Below are 24,762 nucleotides of genomic sequence, written 5' to 3'. Positions count from 1 at the left end.
CCCGCTCGCCACAACTAGAGAAAGCCCGCGTGCAGCAACGAAGACCCAGTGCAGCCAAAAAATAAATTATTATTATTATTTTTTTTTTAAAAAGAAAGAAACTGGAAGCCCTATGGGGTTAAGTGACCTGCCCAAAGAGAGCTGCCAGGCTAGTAAAAACTGAGACGTGAAACACGTGCCCTGACTCCCACAGCAATGCTCAGTGTATCACTTAGACTGCCTCGAGCTGCTCTGATGGGCCAAAAAGGTTCCCCAAAGACTGGAAAAGCAGAAAACACTGCTACTAGCGTAAGGAAAGGAAGAGAAATTTAGGTAACACAACTGAAATGTTTTCAAATTTTAATGTGACTCCAAAATTGATTCTTGGCCTAAAAGTCTAAACACCATTGATAGAAGAGGTTGTGACTTAGTAGAACAGTACCCCTTTTACTAAGAGCTCAATCAGAGCAGGGCACGGGATGCAGCTGCTGGCTGAAAAGGAAGAAGGAAAATGAGATGAGAAGAGGCAGCAGGCTGAAATCACCGGCCACTCTTCTGCATATGTCAGAGGCCAATGGCTAACAATGCTTCAAACAAGTCTTATTCTTGAGGACTGTGAAATCCTGTACTGAGATCCGAAAGTACCATCTCAAAACTGAATTACCTCCCAGAATTACTATACACATATAAGATATTTAGGAATAAAAAATGAACATGGTATCTCTGCAGCTAGCTGACTTGGACACAAAGATCACTGCTGGAATACAACTGCCCCATTTGACTAGAATAACAATATCACTGTTGATGCAGAAGTGGAAAGTAAGCCAAGAACATACAATCACTAAAAACATTATTTTGAGGGTTTAAAAAAATGAGCTACCAAAAAACCTCATCTATTGTCAGAACACTGCTTATGCAACACTAGAACATTTTGACAGAAGGAAAGGACAACAGCAGGCAGGAAGCAGAAAGAAAGAAGTAAGAAATCCTGCAGGTGCCCAGCTAATCCTAATAAGAAACACACAGCTCTACTCCTGCCTTCCACAATAACAACAATCCTGTTCCTTGTGGTATACGAACCAAGATTTCTTTTGCCAGGAACAGAAAACAACTTACTACATGAAAATGTCAACTTGTTCCATGGAACGCTACACTGGCAGTGAACAGATATAAACCTTTCAGACTACAAAGTTTTGGCTGTTTCCTCAACCAAATTTTTAACATCACTGGCCTATTGTCAAATTCAGTCCAGTTCATGCAAACTCTAACACAAGTGGACAAAAATACTACTCTGAAGTATGCACTATAAATAAAAAACTCTATAAAATATCTTGTACTCAAATTTCTAATAATTTGGCTTACTTATAATTATAAAATTAATGTAGAAGTTCTCTTAACCCACCACCTCTCAACCAACCTGCCGAAATAACTGATGCTTCCCCTTTCCTCTGTAAAACAACTGGGGCCCCAGCATGCAAGCTGGCCCCAATTAATAGCCACTCCCTCTACTCCTGGATATTTCTGCTCCCAACCATTAAGTTGCATGCTTACCAAGAATTAAATGGTTTTCCCCAAACCTATTTATACCAGTTGTTCTTGTTATTATAGTAATGCAGTTTAATTATCTATGTAAACGGATGAGAAACCCGGGAGAAAAGAAAGACATGTTTCTTTGAAAACTAAGTTGAAAGCTTAAAATGACTTGGTAAAGTCAAATCAGATGTGGATGAGACAAGTGTAAAAGACTAGGGGGAGAGAATCAAGAACTCGAGAGATTCTGTACTCATATTGCTTCACAAATGCCTTTAAATTCCTACTCTGCTTTAAAAAAGCAAAACAAAACTGGAAATCATAGATGATGAACTATGGGTAGGTTTAACACAAACATGATGAAGAACTTCAATCAGGACATCAATATACAGAGAAAGGTCTACATCTAAGATTAGTGAATGTGTTTCTTAGACAGATTGCAAAGAAAAAGAAAAGGAGGGGAAATCTATAGAGTAAAACAAACAATTTTTTTAATACAAAACTTAAGGGACATCAATCAATTATAATGTATGGACTTTATTTAGACCCTGATTCAAACAAACAAGTGGTTAAAAAAAGAAAAAAATATATATATATGTATACACATATATATACATATACATATATATGACAATCAGAGAAACTTTAACACTAATTTGATACTTAATGACATTAGAGAATTATTGTTAATTGTTTTAGGTAGGATAATGGTACTGTGGTTATGTTTTTTGAGAAACAATCCTGGCCTATTTAGAGATACATGCCAAAATATTCACAGATGAAATAAGATTCTGGGAATTGCTTCAAAATAAACTAGGGAGAAAAGAGAAGCTGGAAGTGATATGGGTGAAAGATGGGCCGTGAGGTAATAACTGCTTATGCTGGGTGATAGGTCGATGGGGGTTCATTATATCATTCTTTTTAATTTTGCTTATGTTTGAAATTTTCCATAATAAACACTTTTTGAAAAAGATTAGTGGATTAATGCATATTCACATTTTAAATTAAAATAAAATGTTAAAAGTATATATGCATCATTATTTCTGATTTCCCTGCTTCATTCATTTCTTTCCCCTAATTAACTAAGCAAATCATAACCCAAACTTACTGTATAAAAGGTCTTCTATTGGAGATAAAAGAAAAGAGCATATTGTCAGATGCCTAAAATACAGCAGTGGTAACCCCCAAACATTCTAAGAACAATATTCCACATGACCCAATTACCCTTGAAAACCTCATAAATAACGCATAAAGTACAGTGCGTAAAGTAAATACAAACATAATAGGACTGGTGTATCACCATATTTATTCACATAATTATTTCCTTTACAATTTCCTCACCATCTTTTTACCATTAAAAAAAGAGAGGAGTAATTTACAACCTTCATCAATCTCTGAAATTCTCACTCAGGTTTACCGAAGGATAGTTATTTAAAAATCAAAGATTCAGGTAATCAGAGTCTTTCTCATTAACCTTTCTTCTCTCCTTCAGCAATTTCTCCAATTTAAGTTTATGTCTCTTTGTGAAAGACTAGGAGAGAATGATGATTCATAAAAAACAACTGAAAAGGTTAGAGTCACACGTAACTCTTTTCATTCCTCGTCCAGGTTTGGTTCAGGGAAGGAAGGATTAGGCAGCTGCTCCAGCCCTCTTTTAATGTGTCCCATACCTACTGCCCTACGTTTAGAGGTGCAGCAGGGACTGAAAAGCCCTACACTCCCAAACCAAGGAGGGCAGAAGCGGAGACAAAATAAAAAAAGAAGATTTCATTCACTTCTGGGAGGCTAAACCCTGGCACAACCTTTCTGGAAAGCAATGTGCCAATATATGAATCAGGTATCTTAAAAACATGTATACCCTCTGACCCAATAATTTCACATCCAACAATCTATCCTGAGAAAAAATCAGAAATGCTTCAAAGATTCAGGCACAAAAATGGTCATCACAGAAAATTTCTAACAGTGAAAAACTGGGAAGAACCTTAAATTATGAAAAAGGTTAAAAAAATAATGGCAGTCATACAACAGCAAAGTACACATCCATTAAAATTGATGTTTACAAATAGTTTCAAATGATGAGAAAATGCTTATAATGATAAGGGGGGAAGAAATAAAATACTATATCAATATGATCTCAATTATATATTTTACAATATTAATAACTGTTGCCTCCGGGGGGCAGGATTATGGGTGATTTTTTTCCTTCTGCTTCTTTATAATTTTCTGAGTTTTCCCAATTATAATCAGAAAAAAATAGGGCAAGGTGGTAGAAGTGAGCCAGTAATAATAAGCAACTGGGTTGAAGTAAGAGAATTTATGCTCAAGACCTCTTGTATTCCTCCTCTTATCAGGTCCCGGCTGCGAGCATTCAACTGCTCCTTTAACTTAACCCTTTGCCCACCCTGACAAGAATAACACTTATCCTCCTGTCTTCTAGTATCAATAGCCGCAACTTTTTGCCTACAGATGACAGAAAAAATACTATTTGAATGAATCCATTTAAGGTAAGGACCAATAAAAGTAACCCATTGAAATTAAGGACCAGTGACAGAAAAACAGTAGTTATTTTAATCAGCTCACTTAGTATAAAGAAAAGAACAAGTGGTAACTCCAACAAAGAGTGTGAAGTTATTTCAGGAAGTGCCAGCAGCCCAAGACAGCATAGTGGGTCTGCAAAGAAGAGGCTCCTAGGCAGAAGAGGGAAAACAAGGCACTGGCTGACTATACTGACTGTACCCATGAGACCTTCTCAAGGAAGTAACCCACTGGGAGCCTGTATGTGTAAGAACCTTCTCCTTAAAATAAGGGGCTTGAATTTAAATTGCAGGATTTACTTTAAATTATGCTGAACTTCTTAATAATGAAAGTTTGAGATATGCCAAAAGTAACTTGCCCAGAAAGGCTGTGAAATCTCCTTACCTAGAGATTTGTGACAAAAAGGTAGAACATTATTTTTCTTTAACATCTTAACTGGAGATAGAAAACTTCAATAATAAAATTCTAAGATGCATTAAGAGTATAAAAAACAAACTCAGCTCCCATTTTTTTTTTAATCCTTACATTCACTCACTAAATGAGTATTTACAGGCATTGTAGTAGGCACTGGGAATACAGCAGCAAACAATAGCTTAAAATCCCTGCCCGCATGGAGCTGACATTAAATTATCACCCTGTGCCTCCTAACAAGCTTTAAAAGTTAGGTATTTTCTTCTTTTTCTTTTTAAGTAAAATGATTTTTAGAAATTTCAAGCATGTCAAAACACGGCCAGAAAACAAACAGCACCTAGCATTTGGACTGATCCAGAGACGCCCTTAATAAACACTGGGGAAACAAGACTAAAAAACTGTGTGTCTGAGGCACTGGGGTGGCAGGCAGACAATTTCACTATATACGAGTTTGCACTTTTTGAATTTTGTGCCATATATCATTCATTCCTAGTTTTTGATAAACAATTTTTCAAAAGCTTATTGGCTGGATGGATGGAATGAATGAATGAAAAATTTCTTCTCCAAAAAATTCAGTCTCAAGATATGTGGTTAGTTAACCTAAAATTTCACATTCAATTCTTCTGGAGGGAGCAAAGAGAAGTAAAGCCTACTGCTGGTAAGCATGGGCTGGAGCTGAAACTAGGCAGAAATTTGAGGATTTCTCAGAAATTCCTAATCAATACCTAAATATAGGTAAAAGTACCCAAATGAGTGAGCCCAGCCTACACAGGGGAGCTTAAACAGGCGATGGGTTTGCATCTCCTTCCTTTTCAGTTTCTGGGAAATGAGACTGAGTATTTACAATCTGATTCCTAACTCTCTGACAAGCTAAATTCTGAGAAGAAATACTTATCAGTGTGGCCAGAGACTCCTGGTCTACAGTGGATCACACACCTCCTGAACAGAAATATGTTCTAACATAACTTCGCCACGGCTCATCCAACAGTTTTGTCCTTAGCTGATGGAATTTTACTCTGAACAGATCCAAAAGAAACCCTCTCAAGCTAATTCATCCACGACTGTTGAGGGCTTCTCAGAGACATTGCCAAGGCCATTATACACATTCCCGTGGACAAAAGTCCACGAGAATGTATATAATTTTCATCCTCTGGATGTTATCAGTCATCCACAACACAGCATGACTACACTATTATGCCAGAAGGGACCAAGCTACTATTATAAAGGAGGTCGGGACTCACCTGATGGGTGAGGTCATTCACCTGGGGAACAGGCCAAGCTCTTAGATCAGAAACTAGAACCACATAAGAGGAGCCCTAGATAAATGGTTCTCTTGGCCCTCACCTGCATCATCAAGGTATGTATCTTGGTGACCAGTTCTCTTAATGAGTTATAAGATGGCACCATCCCGTGGAAACTGGTAGTGTTCTGGTAAATAAGGAGTCCACCTAAGAAATGTACCTTCAAAGACAGACCAGACCAACCCAACAGAGCAAAAGTATAATTACTCATGTTCCCTGAGTGTGAGCTAGATATAGTGGCAAAAGCAAACTATGTAAGGTAGACTGTGTTTACGGTCATTGCTTTTTCTGTGTTTCTTTCTCTTTTTACTTCCTTAGCATTTTGAAAGGCTTTTTTGACACCTCAGTCATGTCAAGGGAGCATCAAGGGGCATTTGAGTAGGAGATTGAAAGGCAAAGCAGTGTACCCATGGAGGACTGCAGGTAAGTGACAGGGGTGATAGAGTGAAACAATGCCATAGGACAGGTTAAATACAGTGTTGGTATATCCTCTACTTGGAAAATTTTCCTCTCATCATGACTTCTCATCTTTGGAGTTTGTTTTAATAGAGAGGATAAATAATCTTAGACTTTAATTAGTAGGTGTATCTTGTTTCTCTAATGAAAGAGTAAGTATTCAGAGGGCAAGGGCAATGTTTTCTATGATTGGAGGAGTCAGGGTAGAGTTAACTAGGAGTAGGGATACCTGGATTCTATTTCTACCTCCCCCACTAACTAGCTATAGGATTCTGGGCAAATGGGGGGTGGGAGAGATACAGAAGAGAGCTGTGAGTCTAGCAGATAATTGGTCTAAACTACTTTGATGGCTCCTAAAAGCCTGAGATTCTAAATTCCGTTAAGTCCATCTTTCTAGACTCTAGAAAAGAAAGAGTTGGAATAGAACATCTCTAAGATCTTTTTTCAATACATTCATTCATTCATTCATTCATTCATTCATTCTGTGTTGGGTCTTTGTTGCTGTCCACCGGCTTTCTCTAGTTGCGGCAAGTGGGGGCTTCTCTTTGTTGCGGAGCACAGGCTCTAGGCACGCGGGCTTCAGTAGTTGTGGCACGTGGGCTCAGTAGCTGTGGCACGTGGGCTCTAGAGCACAGGCTCAGTAGTCGTGGCGCACGGGCTTAGCTGCTCCGTGGCACGTGGGATCTTCCTGAACCAGGGATTGAACCCGTGTCCCCTGCATTGGCAGGCAGATTCTTAACCACTGTGCCACCAGGGAAGTTCCCCAACATGAGTTTTTAAAAATATAAATCAGATAATGTCAGTGCTCTGCTTTGATATCTTCTGAGGTCAGTCCCCTGTTTCATACCCAATTCCATAAAATGGCCTATAAGACCCACATGATCTGGCCCCTGTCTAACTTTCTGATCTCATTCCTTACCATCCTTTCTCTTGTTCACTAAGCTCTAGGCACCCTGACCTTGGGTCTAATCTTTGGACAAACCAAGTTCATTTCTACCCCAAGGCCGCTACACGTGCCATTCCTTCTGCACTGAATATTCCATTTTCTGAATCTTCCCAAGCTGGCTCTTTCTCATCATTCAGTTGTCAGCTCAAATATCACCACCCTGGAAAGGCCTTCCAGCACCCTGCCCCAGACACTCTCTAGCCCATTTATTTTCTTCATAGTATTTGTCACTATATAAAGTTATTTGTTTACATGTTTCTTGCCTGTCTCCTCCCATCGGAAAATAAGTTCCAAGAAGGCAAGAGCTTTTTTTCTCTTTTGTTTTTGGGGTACTCGAGAGCCAGAGTAGAACCTGACACAAAATCTGCATTCAGTAAATATACGTTGAATGAATGAATGGACAAGGGAAAGGTTCCATCTCTGTGCAGAGAAGTTTTAGGTGTTTTTTAGACTTACAAAGGCTCTGGTAAGAAGAGCACATTTCTTTTTCCTTCCAAAGCATCCATTTTGTTCTCTTTTATGCCAGGAACTAGAAAACATTAGCCAGATTGATGCTTGGAAAATGAAAACAGCACTTCTGGCACAGAAATAACTAGTCTGGGCACCTCTGGCTTGAGCCAGATCTATGACTTTCTAGGGAGCTGGCACCAAAGTCAGAATGTTAAAATAAACAGTTTTGATGCTGAAAGTGGAATACTGGTATTTCGACTCTGGAAAAACTAGTCCAAATCAGTCTTAGCTCTTCACAAAGTTTCAACAAACCTATCTCAAAATGAAGTTAGTTGTCTTTCAATAGTCATTTCTAGATTATCTAGGGATGGAACTATCCTCCTCAAATGTAACTAATATAAATCTTGCTTTCAATTTCTTTTTGACATAATTCTCTTTTCTATTTGCTAATGAATCTTGTTTGCAGCCTTCTAACGAGCACAAGCACCATCCTTAGAAGTGAAAATAATACTATTGGCCCACTGTGAGCTGTCCTCCTGGTGGAAATGAGTTTGCACTAAACCGCACAGCACACAGATGTGTCCTGGCTCGTCAGTGTTTGGAAGGGGTCAGGGAGCACAGTGGTTTTTCTGCATAATATCTACAGTTAAGAATCCTGACCTTGGCCCTCTGAGTAGCGCACCCTGCGCCCAAGTGCAAGTGTCTCCTTAAGCTTGTAGGAATATTTCTTCATATTCTCCATGAAATTCAAGGGAATCTCTGGAGAAAAGACTGCATTCAAACAAACTCTGTTCTGTCACCAATCTGACAAAGTGTAGCTACACAAACACCCTGAATATTCAAGGCAGCCCAAATAAAAGCCAGTGTTAGTCACAGTTTTCATTAGACAAGTCTCATAACTATTTAAAAAGTTTAATGGAAAACTATATTTTTAAATGTCAATCGCATGAAATTAGCCCATAGTCCACAGGAATTAAATCCACTCTCTCAAAGAGGCACGTGAAATAATAGCAAACTACTTTTCTAACCTGAAAGCAGCACATCATCAGGATGACATCTACCTACACAAAACAAATGGCACTCATGAACTATTCCAAAAGGGTGAAAAGCAAACAAAGGGGACTATGTCTTACTCATTTTTGTTACTACTGCATCTGATGATGATGATGAAGAAGATGGTGATAACATTTACTATATACCTACTATGTGCCAGGTACATTTGTTCTAAGAGTTTCACATATATTATCTTACATAATCTTCATAACACCCAAACTTGTGAGGTAAGTACTATTGTTATCTCATTTCATAGATGAGGAAATCCAAGCACAGACAGGTTAAATTACCCAGCTATTATGCAGCAGAAGGTCCAAACCCAGGCAGTCTCAGCCAAAGCTCAAGCTCTTACCACAAACCAATAAACAGGCAGGCGATATATCAATATATTTGTTAAAATACATTTTTTAAGTATTTGACCAATGGCCTTTAAAGCCATGTATACTCTTCTTTTAAATGCATACAAAATATATCTACTCTTCGTTCCCATTCATCCAACCAGTGAAAGTATAATTAGGTACAGGCAACCAAATAAGCAATTGAGAAGAGAAAATCTTTTCTTTTTTTAATCTCTTTAATATTTTATAGTGTCCTACCAAAAGAATAGGGCCAGAGAATCTCAGACCAAGGCTCCTCCAGGAAAGGGAACTCAAAGAAGGTAGGACAAAGACAGCCAGGGTGAGCTGCTGACCAAAGTATGTCACAGATGAATATTCTCTCCTGTTAACTGTTCTGCAGTGACGCTCTAAGCACTGCAGTGCTGCCAATATTAAGTCTGAGCTCATGAATGCCGTGCTGCAAAAGTCACCAACAGCCAAATAGGAAAATATTTCCCTTTCTCTGCTGATTTTATTCATCCCAGAGTCCTGATCTAGGAGGTTTGAGAGTTAACAGAATTTGGGAAAGGGCCAGCTTTACCACTTATTGTTGGACGGAGCACAGTAGCTTAGTCAATAAATAAAGTTTACTTCAGCCTCTCAGTCCATGGAATAGGTAATGTGTGTAAGAAAAGGTGACCATAAGTATTGCTCTGATGTTCAGAAAACACCTACTACCTAACCTCTTTCAGACAACACAAATATCATCTGAATTACCTAAGTCTGATGGTTATATATGGTTATAGGAAAAACCTAGACCATTCAATGGCCTACAGGGAGAAAAAGGAGAAAGAAAAAAAATCACATACCTCCAAAAAACAAAACAAAAAAATGATACATTCTGAAAAGAGATGGGGAAAAAAAATAGCTAGCTCTCTTTGGTTCCAAGTGACCTGACTGCAGAAGTAAGATAAACACTGCAGTGCATGGGAGAAAAATCTATCTACCTGAGTAACGGAACAGCAGCTTCTGCCACTGCCAATACCCAGGCACCTTCCTTGCCATTATATAACCAAACCATGGCCTCAATAGGCCATCATACTGTATGGCAACAGTTGTTAGACACATCTGAGCTGTCAGCATTTGAGAAACCTTTCCAAAGTGGATTCAGATAAGCATGAAGCAGGCCAAAATATGTTGATCATTTACTCAGAGCACATGACAGCTCCTTGTGAATTAAGCTTCACTCATGTCGTCAGAGTAATTTAAGCAGAGAAACACAGGGTGCCTATAACTGTAACTAGGAAATTGCACACCGCTACAGAAACACAAAGGAGTGCTGGTGTGGTCCTGTCACACATGCAAATCATTGTCCAAGCCACTTCAGCCTCATTCAAGATTTTGAATATTTCCATACATAGGAATTGCATAACTGCACACCACAAATGATCAAAGAAAAAACCAACATAAACAGTGACACCCATTTATAAACAAGCTGATGTTTAAAATGCTGCAGTCCTAAAGGATACCAAGGACTTTGAGAAAAACTTAGACACAGACACACAGACACACACAGACACACACAGACACACACACACACACACACACACACTGGAAAATTAGAAAGCAGGGAGACCAGCCATAATTAGCCACTGGCTTTGCTGACTACCGAAGATAGAAATGTCTCTATTATATATAAAGCCAAGAATCAACTGTTTGCAATTACATTTACAAAAACATTCAACCCTCTCTGTCACAGATTTTTTTAATCAATATTTTGGTGTATCCAAGGGCTGTAAGATACAAAATTCTTTAAATCAGAGATACCATAAACCAGGCAACCAATTAAGTTCATAGAGTCTGTCCCCCAGAGGTCAGAGCAAAATAATCACAGGAGCTCAACGTGATTACTTAGGTGGGAGGGGTAGCCTCGGAGAAAGGAAATACCAAAACAAGGAACAAGGCTCCAACAACTAGAGCTGTTTGTAAACATAAATTTGGCTTGGCTAACAGTAAACACAACTGGAAACACTCAGGGGGGCAGAGATGCACCAGAGTCTTGGCTCAGTCTACTCCCCGCCGGGGGGCTGAGGGGAGCGCCAGGAAACCTGGGACTTTGGGATCTCATTCAGCTCAGACCTGCAGACTTGAGGCCCTCTGATAGACACTGACAAAAAGGCTGAAGGGGGCCCCCCAGAGGAAGCGAAACTGACCAATCAATTTTCCACAGCCACCCCCCCAAAGCCACCCTGCTAAGAAGGGCCCCTTACAGTCTGACAAAAAGGAGGGGAAAAGGGACTTCAGGTCATAAGTGAGCAGGAGACAAGGCAGAGGTAAGTCACTGCCTTCTGAAAGCAAGGGACTGCCATAAGAGCAGAAACAAGGTAGGTGACAAGAACCAGAGACTAGGCTGAGGAGGTGAGGGGAATTGACACGGCTTTGGTAGGAAGCAGCAGCAGCTGTTAACAGTTCTTCATTAGTCAGGGTGAAGGAAACACAAATTGCAGCTTTAAATATAATGAATGACTACATCTAAAGTATTCGTTCAAGTGAGAGACAGAGCAAAGAAAGAAATCCGGAGTACAAATGGGCTTGTGAGTCCTGTCAAAATCAAACAATTCCTCCTCCTGTCTTCGATTCCAATACTTCCAATGAAGAAGACCACAGGAAAGAGCTAACCATATTTCCTCCAAAAATGAATTTTCTATGTAAAATGTTAAATGTATATGGCTATGGCTTCCTAATTGACCTTGCCCAATTTCACCACCACAGCTCCACAAATCCCTTGGGAACCAAAGGGCCCCATGAGTGTCTGGGTTCCTCACACACCTCCTCAGTCACCAGGCTTTCCCCTCACCACTGACAGCCCACCCTGGGCTCTATAAGGCCCACAGTTCTGGACCCTCCAACAACTAAATATAACCAGCAATCCAGCTCTCCCAAACTGTTTAACCCCTGAGTACCTAGGGCCACCACAAACCTGGGCCCCCTCCCTGGGCCTCTGTTCCCTGACCCCCTTCCTGCAGAAAAATAAAGTGATTTTTTTCCTCCATATTTCCCCATTTTTTTCATCGCCTCCTCCAATAATCCTGTCTGTCCTCAGACTCCCATTCCCACCATCTATCAGTCTTGGACGATCAAATGCTGACTGGTGCCTCTGTCAAAAGGTACCAGGTCCCTCATACCTCCCAGTACCCGGTACCCACCACATACCCCTGGTACGTGCCCCAGCTATCCTCGTTCCCCTCATAACCTCACATCTGCGGGCTGCCGGTTTCACCCTTGTTTTCCCCCATCCTCCGGGTCCACATTTCCTATTCCCCTGCCCTCATCCCCTTAGGATTTCCTAACTGCTGGTTCCAGAGGCTTCTTAGCTTACTGTCTCCTGGCTCCGGGAGAGTTCCAAACCTCTTCTTTCCAATCATCCCTTCTACGACCCTCCGCACAGCCCAGGGAGCCCCCTCCCCATCCCCGGCTCCCTAGTTCCCCAGGTCCCCGCGCTCAGTGGCCCCCTGCGTCCCCTCTGCCGTGCAGTTACCCGCTCCCGGGTCCCCCGGTGTCCCCCACCTTCTGCTCGCCCTCTCCGCACTCTCGCCCGACAGCCCCCTACCCGTTTCCCCGGTCCCCAACGCTCTCCCGAGCCCCGCTCCCCGCGCCGACCCCTCAGCCTCGGTGTCGCGGGGCTCTCCTGCGCCCGCCGCACTCGGACGGTCCCGGGCCGCGCAGCCCCGCCGCCGCCCGGTCCCACCGCGCCACTACCTTGGCCTTGGTGACGAGGTGCGTGGCCCGCTTGACCACAGCGAAGTTGCCCTTGCCGATGGTGCGGTCGATCTCGTAGTAGCCGATGCGGGCAGGCACCGGCCCGCGGGAGGCCGGGGCTGAGGGACGCGGCGGGCCAGCCGCCGGGGGCACAGCAGCGGGGGCGGACGGGGGCCCCGAGGCGGGCGGAGGCAGCAGGCGGCCCGCCGGCCCGGCTCCCCCCGCTCCGGCCCCGGCAGCCCCGCCAGCTCCGCTCGCCGCCGCCGCCGCCATCTTGTTGTGCAGTGAAACCTCCGGGGCCGCGGGGAGCCGGCGGGGGGGAGGGGGGGAAGGGGGCAGAGGGGCGGGAAAAGAGGTGGGGGGGAGCCGGGGGACGTCACTCCGGGAGGCGGAGCGCCCGGGCCGCCGGGGCCTGGCGCCATGGCAACCGCTCGTCACGTGCCGACGCGCGTCACTGCCTAGAGCCATGGCAACCGTGACCTCACCGGCGAGCTCGACCTTCCCGCGTGGGCCCGGTTCCTCGGGTGTCAGCTCCCGGGTGCCCCCCTTCGGGGAGGAGACAGTGGGCACCGCAAGTGTGCCAGCAGGTTCCAAGCCGCCGCAGCGTTGCCCGAGTCGGGGGGTGCTTATGCCTGACCCAAACCCTCCCTCGAGCCCCCCGGAACCGCTAATGTGACCCCTAGTGTGACCTCTGTCCCAGTTCGGCAATCACCCAGCCTCCTTTAAAACAAAGTATTTCCTCATCACCAGAAATATTAGCACTGTCCCACTTTAGCCCTTGAGGCCCCAAAGGCAGGAATAGCTACAGTATCGAAGCAACTGTAACCAAGTCGGAAGCGAGGCAGGGGAATTCTTCAGTAAAATTCCTTCCTCTTACAAAACCCAACTCACCCGGTACAACCACTCTAATTGTCACCGAATGTAGAGGAATGGGGAAATTAGGATTTGCGTGTTCAAGGGCGGAGAAACCAGCCCAAACACGCATTCCAGTCATTGGGTGGGTGAGGGCCAGAGCAGGGACGTCATTTTCCTTCCTCCCACCCCGTCTCTGAATAAGTCTATAGCTAGATGATTGTCAAAGAAGTGCCTGCGTCCTATTTCTGTCACTTGTTTAACCCTGATGAAGCCGTGGTGCGCATTGTCCAGTGAGTCACATCATGGTTAAATACGTTACGTCTGTTGGGCAAAATAAATAAGTAAATAATAAAATAAAAATTCACCCTTACCAGCGACTCTCCAAGGACATTAAAGGTGATCAGATCAAATTCCAGCAGTAAATCTCATATCCCTTTTTCTTCTCTCCTGTGTATCTGCCATTCCACACCCTCCAGAGCCCTCACCAACTCCCAGGTTTCCCCCTCCTTTCCCCCCCCCCCGCCCCTTTATTAAGTAGATGGGCTTTAACAGCTTCAGGTAGGGCCGGGGAGGGGTAGGCTACTGGGCTATCAATAACAAGATGGTCTGGTCAGGCAAGTGGGGAGGAGGGAAGACTGTGAGCACTCCAGTGCTGAAATGTATTCCTCCTTCCGGTCCTGACCCCTCCACATCTATGTCTCTCTCGATGGCAGAACTGTGTTGTCAGGTCACTGCATGTACAATAGTAAAAACTGACACCCAGGGCACTGTGAAAGTATGAGAAGCAGAGCCCCTATTTACTCTCTCTGACCAAAAGATGTTTACTAGCTCTCTGATTCCCCATCTGACTATGAGTAATGGCTGGGACGAGGACAGGACAGGGAGGTCCTTCCACAATTGCCTTGAATCAATTCCCTGGTTGCTGTTCCAAATTACCAACACAATTAACACTAATTGGCTTCTTTACTAGCAAATAAGGATAAGGATGAAGTGGTCCTCAGCTTCTTGCAGTGGTTAAGCCCTTTCATTGGTTGAGCTCATTCAATTGCAGATAAATGATGGCATGTGGCCAGCCTCTCATCACTTTGACCCTACTCACCTGCCTCGAACAGGGACTGTACATTAACTTGGGTGCTGGGCCCCAGGGTCCCAGTTATCCTATCTCCCTAAGGAAAGGAGGAGGATGGGGGTCTCAACAGAAAACTTATGAGCAGTAAGGCAAGGGGAAAAAATCTTTTGCTCCGACGGCTGCAGGAGCAGCACTGAAACCATTCTCATAGCAACTTTACAGCCCCTCCTCCACCGGTGGAGATCATTTGAACATCAGGTACGGCAACTTCTGCTGCTCTCTGGAGGGTGTCAGAAACAAAGAAGCCTCTGGGGAGAAACTAGAAAATGGAGCGTGGGTCTAACTTCCCAGAAGAAGAGGTAGGCAGCTCACTCTTGTCCCTAGTAATGGCCAGAATGTGTATGCTGTGTATTCTGTGATTTACGCTCTGTGCCTGTATGGATAGAGGCCAGTAGATGCCGTGTCCTATTGAGACTTGGACAAAGACTTGCTGGAGATTTCCCTGAAGGGTCCTCTTTGGTGAGAATAATATGGAAAATTAGGGAGGGGATTGATGAATGAAGATCATCAGGGAAAAAGGAAAACAGTTTAGATGTATGTATTTAATAATTATTTGTCGAATACCAAGAACTGAGTTAAGTTTGGGAGGAACTCACAATAACAACAATTTGCCAGGCACTATGCTAAGTAGTTTATATAACTGAACTTACTTAATCTTGAACAACCCTGTGAGACAGAATATATTATTATCCCCATTTTGCAGATAAGGAAAATGAGGCACAGAGGGATTAAGGGAGTTGATCACGGTCATAGGGCTAGAAAGTGAATCCTAGAATTAGGATTCAAACCCAGGAAGCTGAGATCCTCCCCCACTGGATTATAAACCCTGTCAGAGTAGTAGCTAGTAGGAAAAGTAGTTTCCCCCAAAACTCAGTTTAGACCCAGGGAAGAAGAAGACTTGGAGAGTTCTGGAGAACAGGGCAGAGCAGGCACCGAAGCATATCAATAAAGAACAACAGATAGCAAAACTGATTGAAGTGATGGCTTTACTTGCAAGTAGCTCCATGAAGAGACTCACTACTTATCGTGCAGGAGTTTTGCCGCCCTTAGAAAACAGACGGGAAGGTGTGTTCCTGCCCTGCTGCAGACTCAGAGGGGTGGCTTGAGGGCTGGATTCTCGGGAGTCCTGCAGTCCAGGGCGGAGACAGAGAGCTAGCCGCCACCCAGCTTCCAATCCACCACCATAACCAATTCGCTCTTTTCTGGAAAAGCAAAAGATAGATTCAAAGATGAAAATGAGACATTTTCCTCCATAATGTCATTGCGTTTTGTTTCTAATATTTGAAAAGGGCAAACCAAGGCATTCTTGATGGATATGATAGGCCCTTAGGAACTTCTGGACGTGATGCAAAACCTCTGAGGACCTAAGGTCTGAGTGGGGAGTGATATAAGCAGTGGGAGGGAATACGTTAACTCTTTTATGATTTTAAAGGCCCACTTAGCCTGTCTGCAGAGCAGTTTACCAACAACCCGAAAGGAAACTGCAGCCTCACCACATAACTCCATAGATTCTCAGAGGCATCGGGGCCTTGAAGAAAGTCTAACCCCTCACTTTACATTGTCCCAGCTCATTACTGCTCTGAAAGAAACTAGCATTATATGAGCATTCAGTGACACAGAAGCATTATTCAGAAATTCTGTATGACAAAAGGCAACATCATATAATGTTTACATGCCACGTATTCCCAAACAAGGCCATTATTAACCAGTTATAAATTCTGCCGTCACACAGAAATCAGGTCACTGTTGGATACACATTGTCAGGACACTCAGTGTGCCCTGGTCCTCGGGGTGAGCTGAAGGTGCATCTTCTCTCTGCTGGGGCAGTGCTCTGAGATACCACCTCAGCTGTGTGGCTCTTGCCTTTCCTTTCCTATCCCAGACCAACCTAGTCATGACCACGTGCATCCTCTGGGTGCCCAGAAACAGGTCTGAGCAAAGTAAGTACATAGTCTCCTGCTGTAAAGTATCTTGGGGAGGGGGCTTGAGAGCAGCTTTCAGTCAAGGATTTTCTGTCCTGCTTGCCTACATTTTTCTTTTTAATGGAACCATTCAAGCTACTCAATGAAACATAAAAATTACCCTTGCTACTCTGCATATGTCCTAGGATACGGTTTAAGCATTTTTAGATTATTATTAAATAATTACCCTTTAGATCATCCAAAAGATCTTTAAGTGTGATTTTTTTTAAGGTTTTCTGCATTCTTAGATGTGACTATATTATCATCTGGGATCAATGTTTTCCTCAGGTAAATACACCTGTGGTTTTATAAGGAAAATCAGTGGGAAAATATATTTAATAAAGAAAAAGAGCTCATTCAGAACAACTTTTTTCACAAAAGGATATGATCCTTAAAGTAAGTTACACTTACGCTGTGATCAACTACCAAATATCTACACTAATTAAAAAAATATGTTTGGGACTTCCCTGGAGGTCCAGTGGTTAAGACTCTGCACTCCCAATGCAGGGGACACAGGTTCCATCCCTGGTCAGGGAACTAAGATCCTGCATGCTGCACATCTCGACCAAAAAAAAAAAAAAAAAAAAAAAAATATATATATATATATGTTTAACAATTTCTTTCTTTCTCTTAAATGAAAAGTGTGATAATCAACAAATATTAAGATTTTGGCATATTTGGATCCTTTTCTTTCCCTTGAATATAGAAGTGTATCTCAAGTCTAGGAATTCACCACATTTCACAGAAAATAAAGGCACGCTTCAAAGGTCTACGTTAGACAGAAGTTATTTATTTCCCTGGCTCTAAACCGACAGAACTGCAGCTTTCCTCTTTTCACTTTATCTTCACATCTCTCCTGACTACAAAGCCATCATCTCTGCTACACCTGCCTCGGGAATTGCCTCTCAGTTTTTAGTGCTCACCTTCAAACAGCCTTGCATTGTTTTGGTAGACACTACAGAAACACAATTTTTACGGCAGCTTCCTTGCATTATAATTGGGGTTTGCTTAATTTTTCTACCAGTCTTTCCAGCTGTTGGTTAAGAAAAATTTATACTATTGGGATTGATTTCTGTAGATAGCTAACCTACCTTCGATTGCTTCATTCCCACCACAATTTTCCTCAGTTAAACTAGAAAATCCATCATCTGCCTCTAAGGCCGAAAGTAGCCCTCTCCCTTGTCTGCAGCGACACCTGCTGGTCAAAGTTCTAAACTACATGATTCCTAGCTGGACTCCCTTTTCCATTCCACTTAGGCTTTCTAGTCCTCTCTGTTTAAACTACAGGCAGTTGAAAACCACAATCCCACAGCAGGAGCCAGGAAGCTGGAATCCAAATGGAAGCCGGCTCCAGGAAGCTGGATGTCTTTATGGCCAAATAGAAAGTACAGTGGGCTAAAGTTACAGTGGTGCTTTGGGCTGGGATAACAGTCCACAACTGTGGCTTTGTGCCACCCAGGGATGTCTCCGGTTATCCCTAGAGTCCTCGTGGCATTTTAAAAGACTTCTTAAGGATGAAATTATTTCTGTTTGTTCTTATTTTTAAAATAATTTTATTCTTTTGGCATGTTTAAAGGGCAGCCTGGAATAATGAGTAAAAAGAGTGAGGGTTAGACCTCGCTTAGGCAGTTAGACCTAAGCTTTCCAGTGGGCTTTTCCACTTCCAGGTTCATCTCTGAGCCTCAGTTTCCTTTTCTGGAAAATCACTCCTACTTCGTGGGGTCTTTAGAAGAATCAACTATCATAAATACGTAGAGGAACCTGGATTAGAGTCTGGTACATAGCATGCACTCAAGTATTAATTTTCTCCCTCTCAGTGCTAAAAGCATATAAACAATAACATGCTGCTTTCCAAATCACTTTCAAAAGATTAGGAAGACTGAGAATAGAATTAGGGCTGTAAAAATGGATTAACTTCAGAGTTAAAAAGAGAAAATTATAGTTTTAAATGTTTTGGTTGGTTGACTAAGAATGTACAGTTCAGTCTTTGGAGGTTGGACATATTTGTGTTTATGGTGCAATTCTATATGTCCAATGAAAGCACTCTCACAGCTTCATAAAGTAGTTATTATTCCACTTTATAGATGGTCAGTTTACTTGACCAACCTGATGATTGGCTCACACAGCCAGGACGCGGTGAATCTGGAAGCAAATCCAGGCCTTTGAATCTCCAAAGTGAGTTGTCTTCCCAAACTTGAGAGTATTCCAGTGTCTATGGTCTGTTTAAAATAAAAGATGCCAATGATTTTTTTCTTCTAAAATTTATTCAAAGTATATACGTAAGAAAAATACTACAATATTTTTATCATTACTATGCAACAGTCTGAGAAATTGTGTGCATTCCCAAACTTTCTGCAGAATGCAAGTGCTCTGTGAAAACACTATAGGAGCTCTATGAGAAAGAAAAGTTCAATCCTGGTGGCATTTTTTCCTTCTAAAATTCATTTAAAACCATATACGTAAAAATTACTGATTATACTTATAATAATGTCTTTATTTTATGCAATAATCTGCCTTTAAGAAACTAAACACTTGTATGTGGTTTTTAAGTCTATTTTTCAAAATAAAATTAAAACGCCCTAATTTCGTTTTATTTTTAATTAAGATGATAACATTGAGTTAAATTCTAAGTTAAAAATAGGGGCAAGATATGATGAAGTAGGATAATAGGGTTTAACCTCCGACCCTACCACAACTCTAAGCTCTGAGTTGAGCCACATTCCACTAAAAGCTGGATGTGGAAACCAAAGTAGGAATCAAATCCTTCCTCCTTAATTTCATACCAATTTTAATAACAACTTTGATTTCTCTAGAGATTTTTTTCCTGTGACTTCCAAGCATCAAGTATTTATGGATTTATTGTTTAGTTAAGTCCAATTCAAAAACTCTTGCAACCTGGCAGCAACTTCTTTTTCAGCTTCTCAAGTTTCGTGTATCTTCCCACCCAACCCTTCTCCACCCAGGAGCACCGTGGGCTCCTTTCCTGTCAAAGTACATTCTGCACTTTCTCCTTAACTTTTGCTCCTGCTTCTCCTTGTGTTTGGAATACCCTTGAAGCTCACCCATCTGTTACCTGAAATTCTACTACTTCTTTAAAGCACAGCTCAGCGCAGGAATTTTACAATCTCCGTAAAAATTAGTCACAGCATTTTTTTTCCCCCCTGGGGCTCCCAAGCATGAGTTCACATCCTGACTCCACAATGTATTAGTTGTGTGATCTTAAGAAAACTATTTAACCTCTCTGGGCCTCAGTTCTTCAACTGTAAAATAGGTATAATAACAACACCTATTTCACAGGAGTATTTGGAGGATTGAATAAATTGCTACATTTAAAATACAGTAGTGATAATTGGTGCTCTACGAATGATTGCTAAAATTATTATTATTATTAATCTATTGTAGCATTTTTAACAGCCTAACTTATTTTTAACAGTCTAAGCACTTTACATGAATGGCTCTCTAATTAAATAGCAATCTCCAGATAGGCAGGAACGTATCTGTTTTGTTAGCTACTATCCAGGTCTTCACACTGTGCCTGGGACACAATAAATACTCAGTAGATATTTCTTAAATAAATTAATGCCTCCCCGTTAAATTGTGATTTCCTTGAGGCCAAGGACTTCTGTATGTTCAGAGCATTTCTTCATCACTTTATTTCAACATGTACAGAACCTAACGCAGTGCTGGTACCTTGTAGCACTCAGCATATACTGGCAAAAGTAAAGCAAGAGAAAAATAGGAAAGTTTTATCCGAAAGTGTATACTCTCTCTCTTCTGAGAGTTCAGGCAGACATGACTGGCGCTCTAGGGCTGTCATCCAAAATCTAGCTTTGTTCTGAACAGTTTATCTTGCAGAAATGTGGGGATCCCAAGGCACTTCTTAAAAAGCCAAAAGAGGGTTTCCTTGGTCACGCAGTGGTTGAGAATCTGCCTGCCAATGCAGGGGACACGGGTTCGAGCCCTGGTCTGGAAGGATTCCACATGCCGCGGAGCAACTAGGCCCGTGAGCCGCAACTACTGAGCCTGCGCATATGGAGCCTGTGCCCCGCAATGAGAGAGGCCGCGACAGTGAAAGGCCCGCGCACCGCGATGAAGAGTGGCCCCCGCTTGCCGCCAACTAGAGAAAGCCCTCGCACAGAAACGAAGACCCAACACAGCCAAAAATAAATAAATAAATAAATAAATTTATTTAAAAAAAAAAAAGCCAAAAGAAAAGTGAAGGGTTTGCTGGGCAATCAAGCACCCTCCAGAAAACTGAGCACATAGGACTCTGCCCCTGAAAGGAAACAGAAGGCTGGAAGAAGGGTACAAGAAGGGGTAGTTGGCAAAGATCCATTTGGACTTCGATTTAAGAGAAAGGAAAGATGAAAGAGTCCTAACTACCATTAAATCAGGACCCCAAGACTGCATAAGAGCTAAAAATAGTTTCTCCAAAGAGGTAGTTTAATCTCGTTTTGTCCCCAGGACAAGTGGGAAGCCATTGATTCTACTTCTTCAGTGTCGTTATTTGTTAGACTCTTTCTAACCAGGTCTCCAGGGAAAATAAAGCCTTTTAAAAACTCTCCTGTCCACTCTTTCCACCTCTTTTAACATTGTACCAGAGGTTCCAGAAAGGGCAATTAGGCAAGAAAAAAGAAATAAAAGGCATCCAACTTGGAAAGGAAGAAGTAAAACTATCTCAGTTTGCAGATGACATGATCTTGTATATAGAAAATCCTAAGGTATCCACTAAAAAACCATTTGAACTAATAAGTGAGTTCAGCAAGGTTGCAAGCTGCAAGAGAAATGTACAAAAATCAATTATATTTCCATACACCAGCAATGAAAATTCTGAAAATGAAATTAAGAAAACAATTCCATTTATAATAACATCCAAAGGAATAAAATACTTAGACATACATTTAACAAAAGAAATGCAAGACTTGTACACTGAAAACAACAAAACATTGTTGAAAGAAGATCTAAATGAGCGGCAAGATGTCCATAGATTGAAAGACATAATATTGTTAAGATGACAATGCTCCTGCAATTGATCTGCAGATTCAATGCAATTCCTGTCAAAATCCTACATGACTTCTTTTGCAGAAATTGACAAGTTGATCCTAAAATTCACATGAAAAGTAAGGGTCCTAGGATAGTCAAAACAATCTTAGAAAAAGCAAAGTTATAGGACTCACACTTCCCTGTTTCAAAACTTACTACAAAGCTACAGTAATCAAGACAGTGTGGTACTGGCATAAAATCATATATATCAATGCAAAAGAATAAAGTTGGTCTTCTACCTCACACCATACACAAAAAGTTAACTCAAAATAGATCATAGACTTAAAAGTAAGAGTTATAAAACTCTTAGAAGAAAATGTAGGAGTAAATTTTCATGACTTTGGGTTGCCAACGGTTTCTTAGCTATGACACCAAAAGCACAGCAGACAAAATAAATGATAAATTGGCCTGCATCAAAATAAAAATGTAAATAATAATAAATAAATTTGTGCTGTAAACAGTACCATCAGGAAAGTGAAAAGATGACTTATCAAATGAGAGAAAATATTTGCAAATCATATATCTGATAAAGACTTGTATCCAGAATATATAAAGAATTCTTACAACTTAATATTAAAAAGACAAATAATCCAGTTTAAAAGTAGGCAAAAGATTCGAATAGGTATTTTTTCAAAGAAGATCTACAAACGATCAATTAGCACATAAAAATATACTCAACACCATTAGTCCTTAGGGAAATGCAAAACAAACCCATAGTAAGATACTACTTAATGGCCACTAGGATGGCTAAAATAAAAAAGACAGACAATAAAAAGAGTTGGTGAGGATGTGGAGAAATCAGAACTTTCATACATTGCTGGTGGGAATACAAAATGGTACAGTCATTTTGGAAAAATAGTTTGGCAGTTCCTCAAAAAGTCAAACACAGAGTTACCATATGACCAATTCCAACTCCTACATATAGCCAAGAGAAATGAAAACATGTTCATACAAAAATTTGTACACGAATGTTCGTAGCAGCGTTATTCGTAATAGTGCAAAAACAACCCAATGTGTATTAACTGATGAATGGATAAGCAAAATATGGTATATCCATATAATGGATTATTATGCAGCAATAAAAATAAATGAAGTCCTGATACATGGTACAACAGATGAACCTTAAAAACATTTTGCTAAGTTAAAGAAGATACAAAAGTCACATATTGTATGATTCCATACATATTAAATGTCCTGAATAGGCAAATCCATAGAAACAGAAATTAGATTAGTGGTTGGCTAGGGCTGGCAGCATTGGGCTATAGAGAGGAATGGGTACGATTACTAATGGACACAGCGTTTCCCTTTCGGGTGGTGAAAATATTCAAAACTTAGATTGTGGTGATGATTGCACAAGTCTGGGAATATACTAAAACCCTTACCTTGTACACTTTAAATAGGTTAATTTTATGATATGTGAATTATATCTCAATAAAGGTGATAAATTTTTTTTATTAAAGAAAAACTCATCAGGAAGAAATTCTCTACCAATAGAGACCCGGCTAAAAGGAGTTCAGTAAAGGCGGGGTGGGGGTGGGGGCAGGAATCAAGCTTTTCATCCAAACACCAAGGTCTTTGTGAGAAGAGGTGCTTTCAGGGAAGCCAGTGGGGAGGGTGAAAGTCTGAACTACTCTTCGACCTGTAGAATCCAGAATCAGAGTCAGTTTTATTTCTATAAAGAACACATACTTCAGGGAAAGAAGAGTGTATGAGAACTATCTCGGGGAGGGAGAACTTCACAGGAGGAGGAAATAAAATATCTCCCCATTTCCATTCATCAATTTTATTGAACAAGAGCTCTCAAAGATACAAACCCAGCTTCATATGCAATGACTTAAATAGGCCACACAGCTGATCCCACTGATCAGCTGGCAACCTTGTCCTGCAGTCCCTGAAGAATCCCTCACAGTTATAAAAAGCTCATCTCGTTCGGTGGCAGTAGCAATGTCTGCTTATTTCTTGTCTATCCCTTGTTGATAGACCCCAAGGGTTGTTGACTGCAGTCTCATTTGGAGGTAGTCTCATGGGCTGAGTTATTTTCAGCTACCACGTGTTTATGTAGTACCCTGTATGTTGGAGGAGGTCATCGAAAGGATGTGACTGCTGGCTGACCCTTCAGGTGGACCCGGGCAATTGGAGGCCCCTCACTCCCTTCCCTGTCCTTGGAATGTACACTCTGCCTATCTTTCCCTCAGTAGGAGCTGTTCCAAGGATGCAGCCTTGAGAGAGTAGGGTGCTGTTGAATCCATCTGGACTGAATATGTGACTGAACCCAGTTAAGACCTCTATATAAACATTTAAGATTCTAGTGTGGGGGTATGGAGACCTATTCATCTTGCCTCCGCCCAAGACAAGCGTTGTAAATAAGTTCCCTTGTTTATTAAACCTGCCACCTACCAATTTGGAGAGGTTGGCCTCTTTCTTCATTCTCTCCTTGCCCTCTGTGTAAGAGGGCCCATATGCAAACCAACCCTGTCGACTTGGGGGGGAAAAAAATTGAACACGCATACCGCTAAAGCTGGGGTTTCACAGCAGCAAGGATGCAGCCACAGGACCAGCTGTTCCAAGTATTTGACAGACCCAAGAGGAGATCATGAATTACATCTCTTCCGGGATGGGGTTTGAGGTATGAATTGGGGAAAGAACTAGAATGATATTTGCTTACCACACCAAAATAATGGAAAGAGGTTAGCAAAGTTTCCATAGAAGACAGTAGTACAGCAAAGCTGTGCAAAGTACATCAAAAGTAGTGGGATAAAGAAAAGATCTAAAAAAAAAAAAAAAAAAGAAAAGATCTAAAACAAAACAGAGCAGACCACTTAACTTCAAGTTATATAAACCAACAAGCCATAAACACCTCCTACATTGTATACATGAACTAGCTTCAGAGAAATGAACTCCCTGTCTTTGAGAAGCTGGTCTAAAATTTTTTTTCTTTAATTTACAAAGACAATACTATGCTGTAGTTGATTCTGAAGCAAAAATTTCCTTTCCCAGGGAAACAGCCAAGGTGTACATTAGCATTGCACCTGATAAT

At 41.6% G+C, this 24,762-nt stretch overlaps 1 protein-coding gene and 1 long non-coding RNA gene across 10 annotated transcripts in view; both read right to left on the bottom strand.

The window, feature by feature from the left end:
• Nucleotides 1-13,066, bottom strand: part of SIK3 (SIK family kinase 3) — a 249,758-nt gene extending 236,692 nt beyond the window's left edge. For 2 of the 9 annotated variants that reach the window (XM_082411038.1, XM_082411041.1), the window contains exon 1: nt 12,738-13,058. In XM_082411038.1, the coding sequence (XP_082267164.1) occupies nt 12,738-13,010 (273 nt within the window). In that variant the 5' untranslated portion in view covers nt 13,011-13,058. Of the gene's footprint in view, nt 1-12,737 lie in introns of all 9 variants that reach the window. The other 7 variants (XM_082411040.1, XM_082411042.1, XM_082411043.1 and 4 more) reach the window with 5 other exon arrangements.
• Nucleotides 13,067-15,690: 2,624 nt separating this feature from the next.
• Nucleotides 15,691-24,762, bottom strand: part of LOC309637108 — a 41,793-nt gene continuing 32,721 nt past the window's right edge. The window contains exons 4-5 of the long non-coding RNA XR_014250396.1: nt 18,789-18,901; nt 15,691-15,923 (exon numbers count right to left, since the gene is read on the bottom strand). This is a non-coding gene — a long non-coding RNA (uncharacterized lncRNA). The remainder of the gene's footprint in view (nt 15,924-18,788; nt 18,902-24,762) is intronic.

The sequence above is a fragment of the Balaenoptera physalus genome, assembly GCF_965194825.1.
Source record: "Balaenoptera physalus genome assembly, chromosome: 10".
Lineage (NCBI taxonomy): Eukaryota > Metazoa > Chordata > Mammalia > Artiodactyla > Balaenopteridae > Balaenoptera > Balaenoptera physalus.
This window is presented reverse-complemented; position numbering and strand designations above follow the sequence as displayed.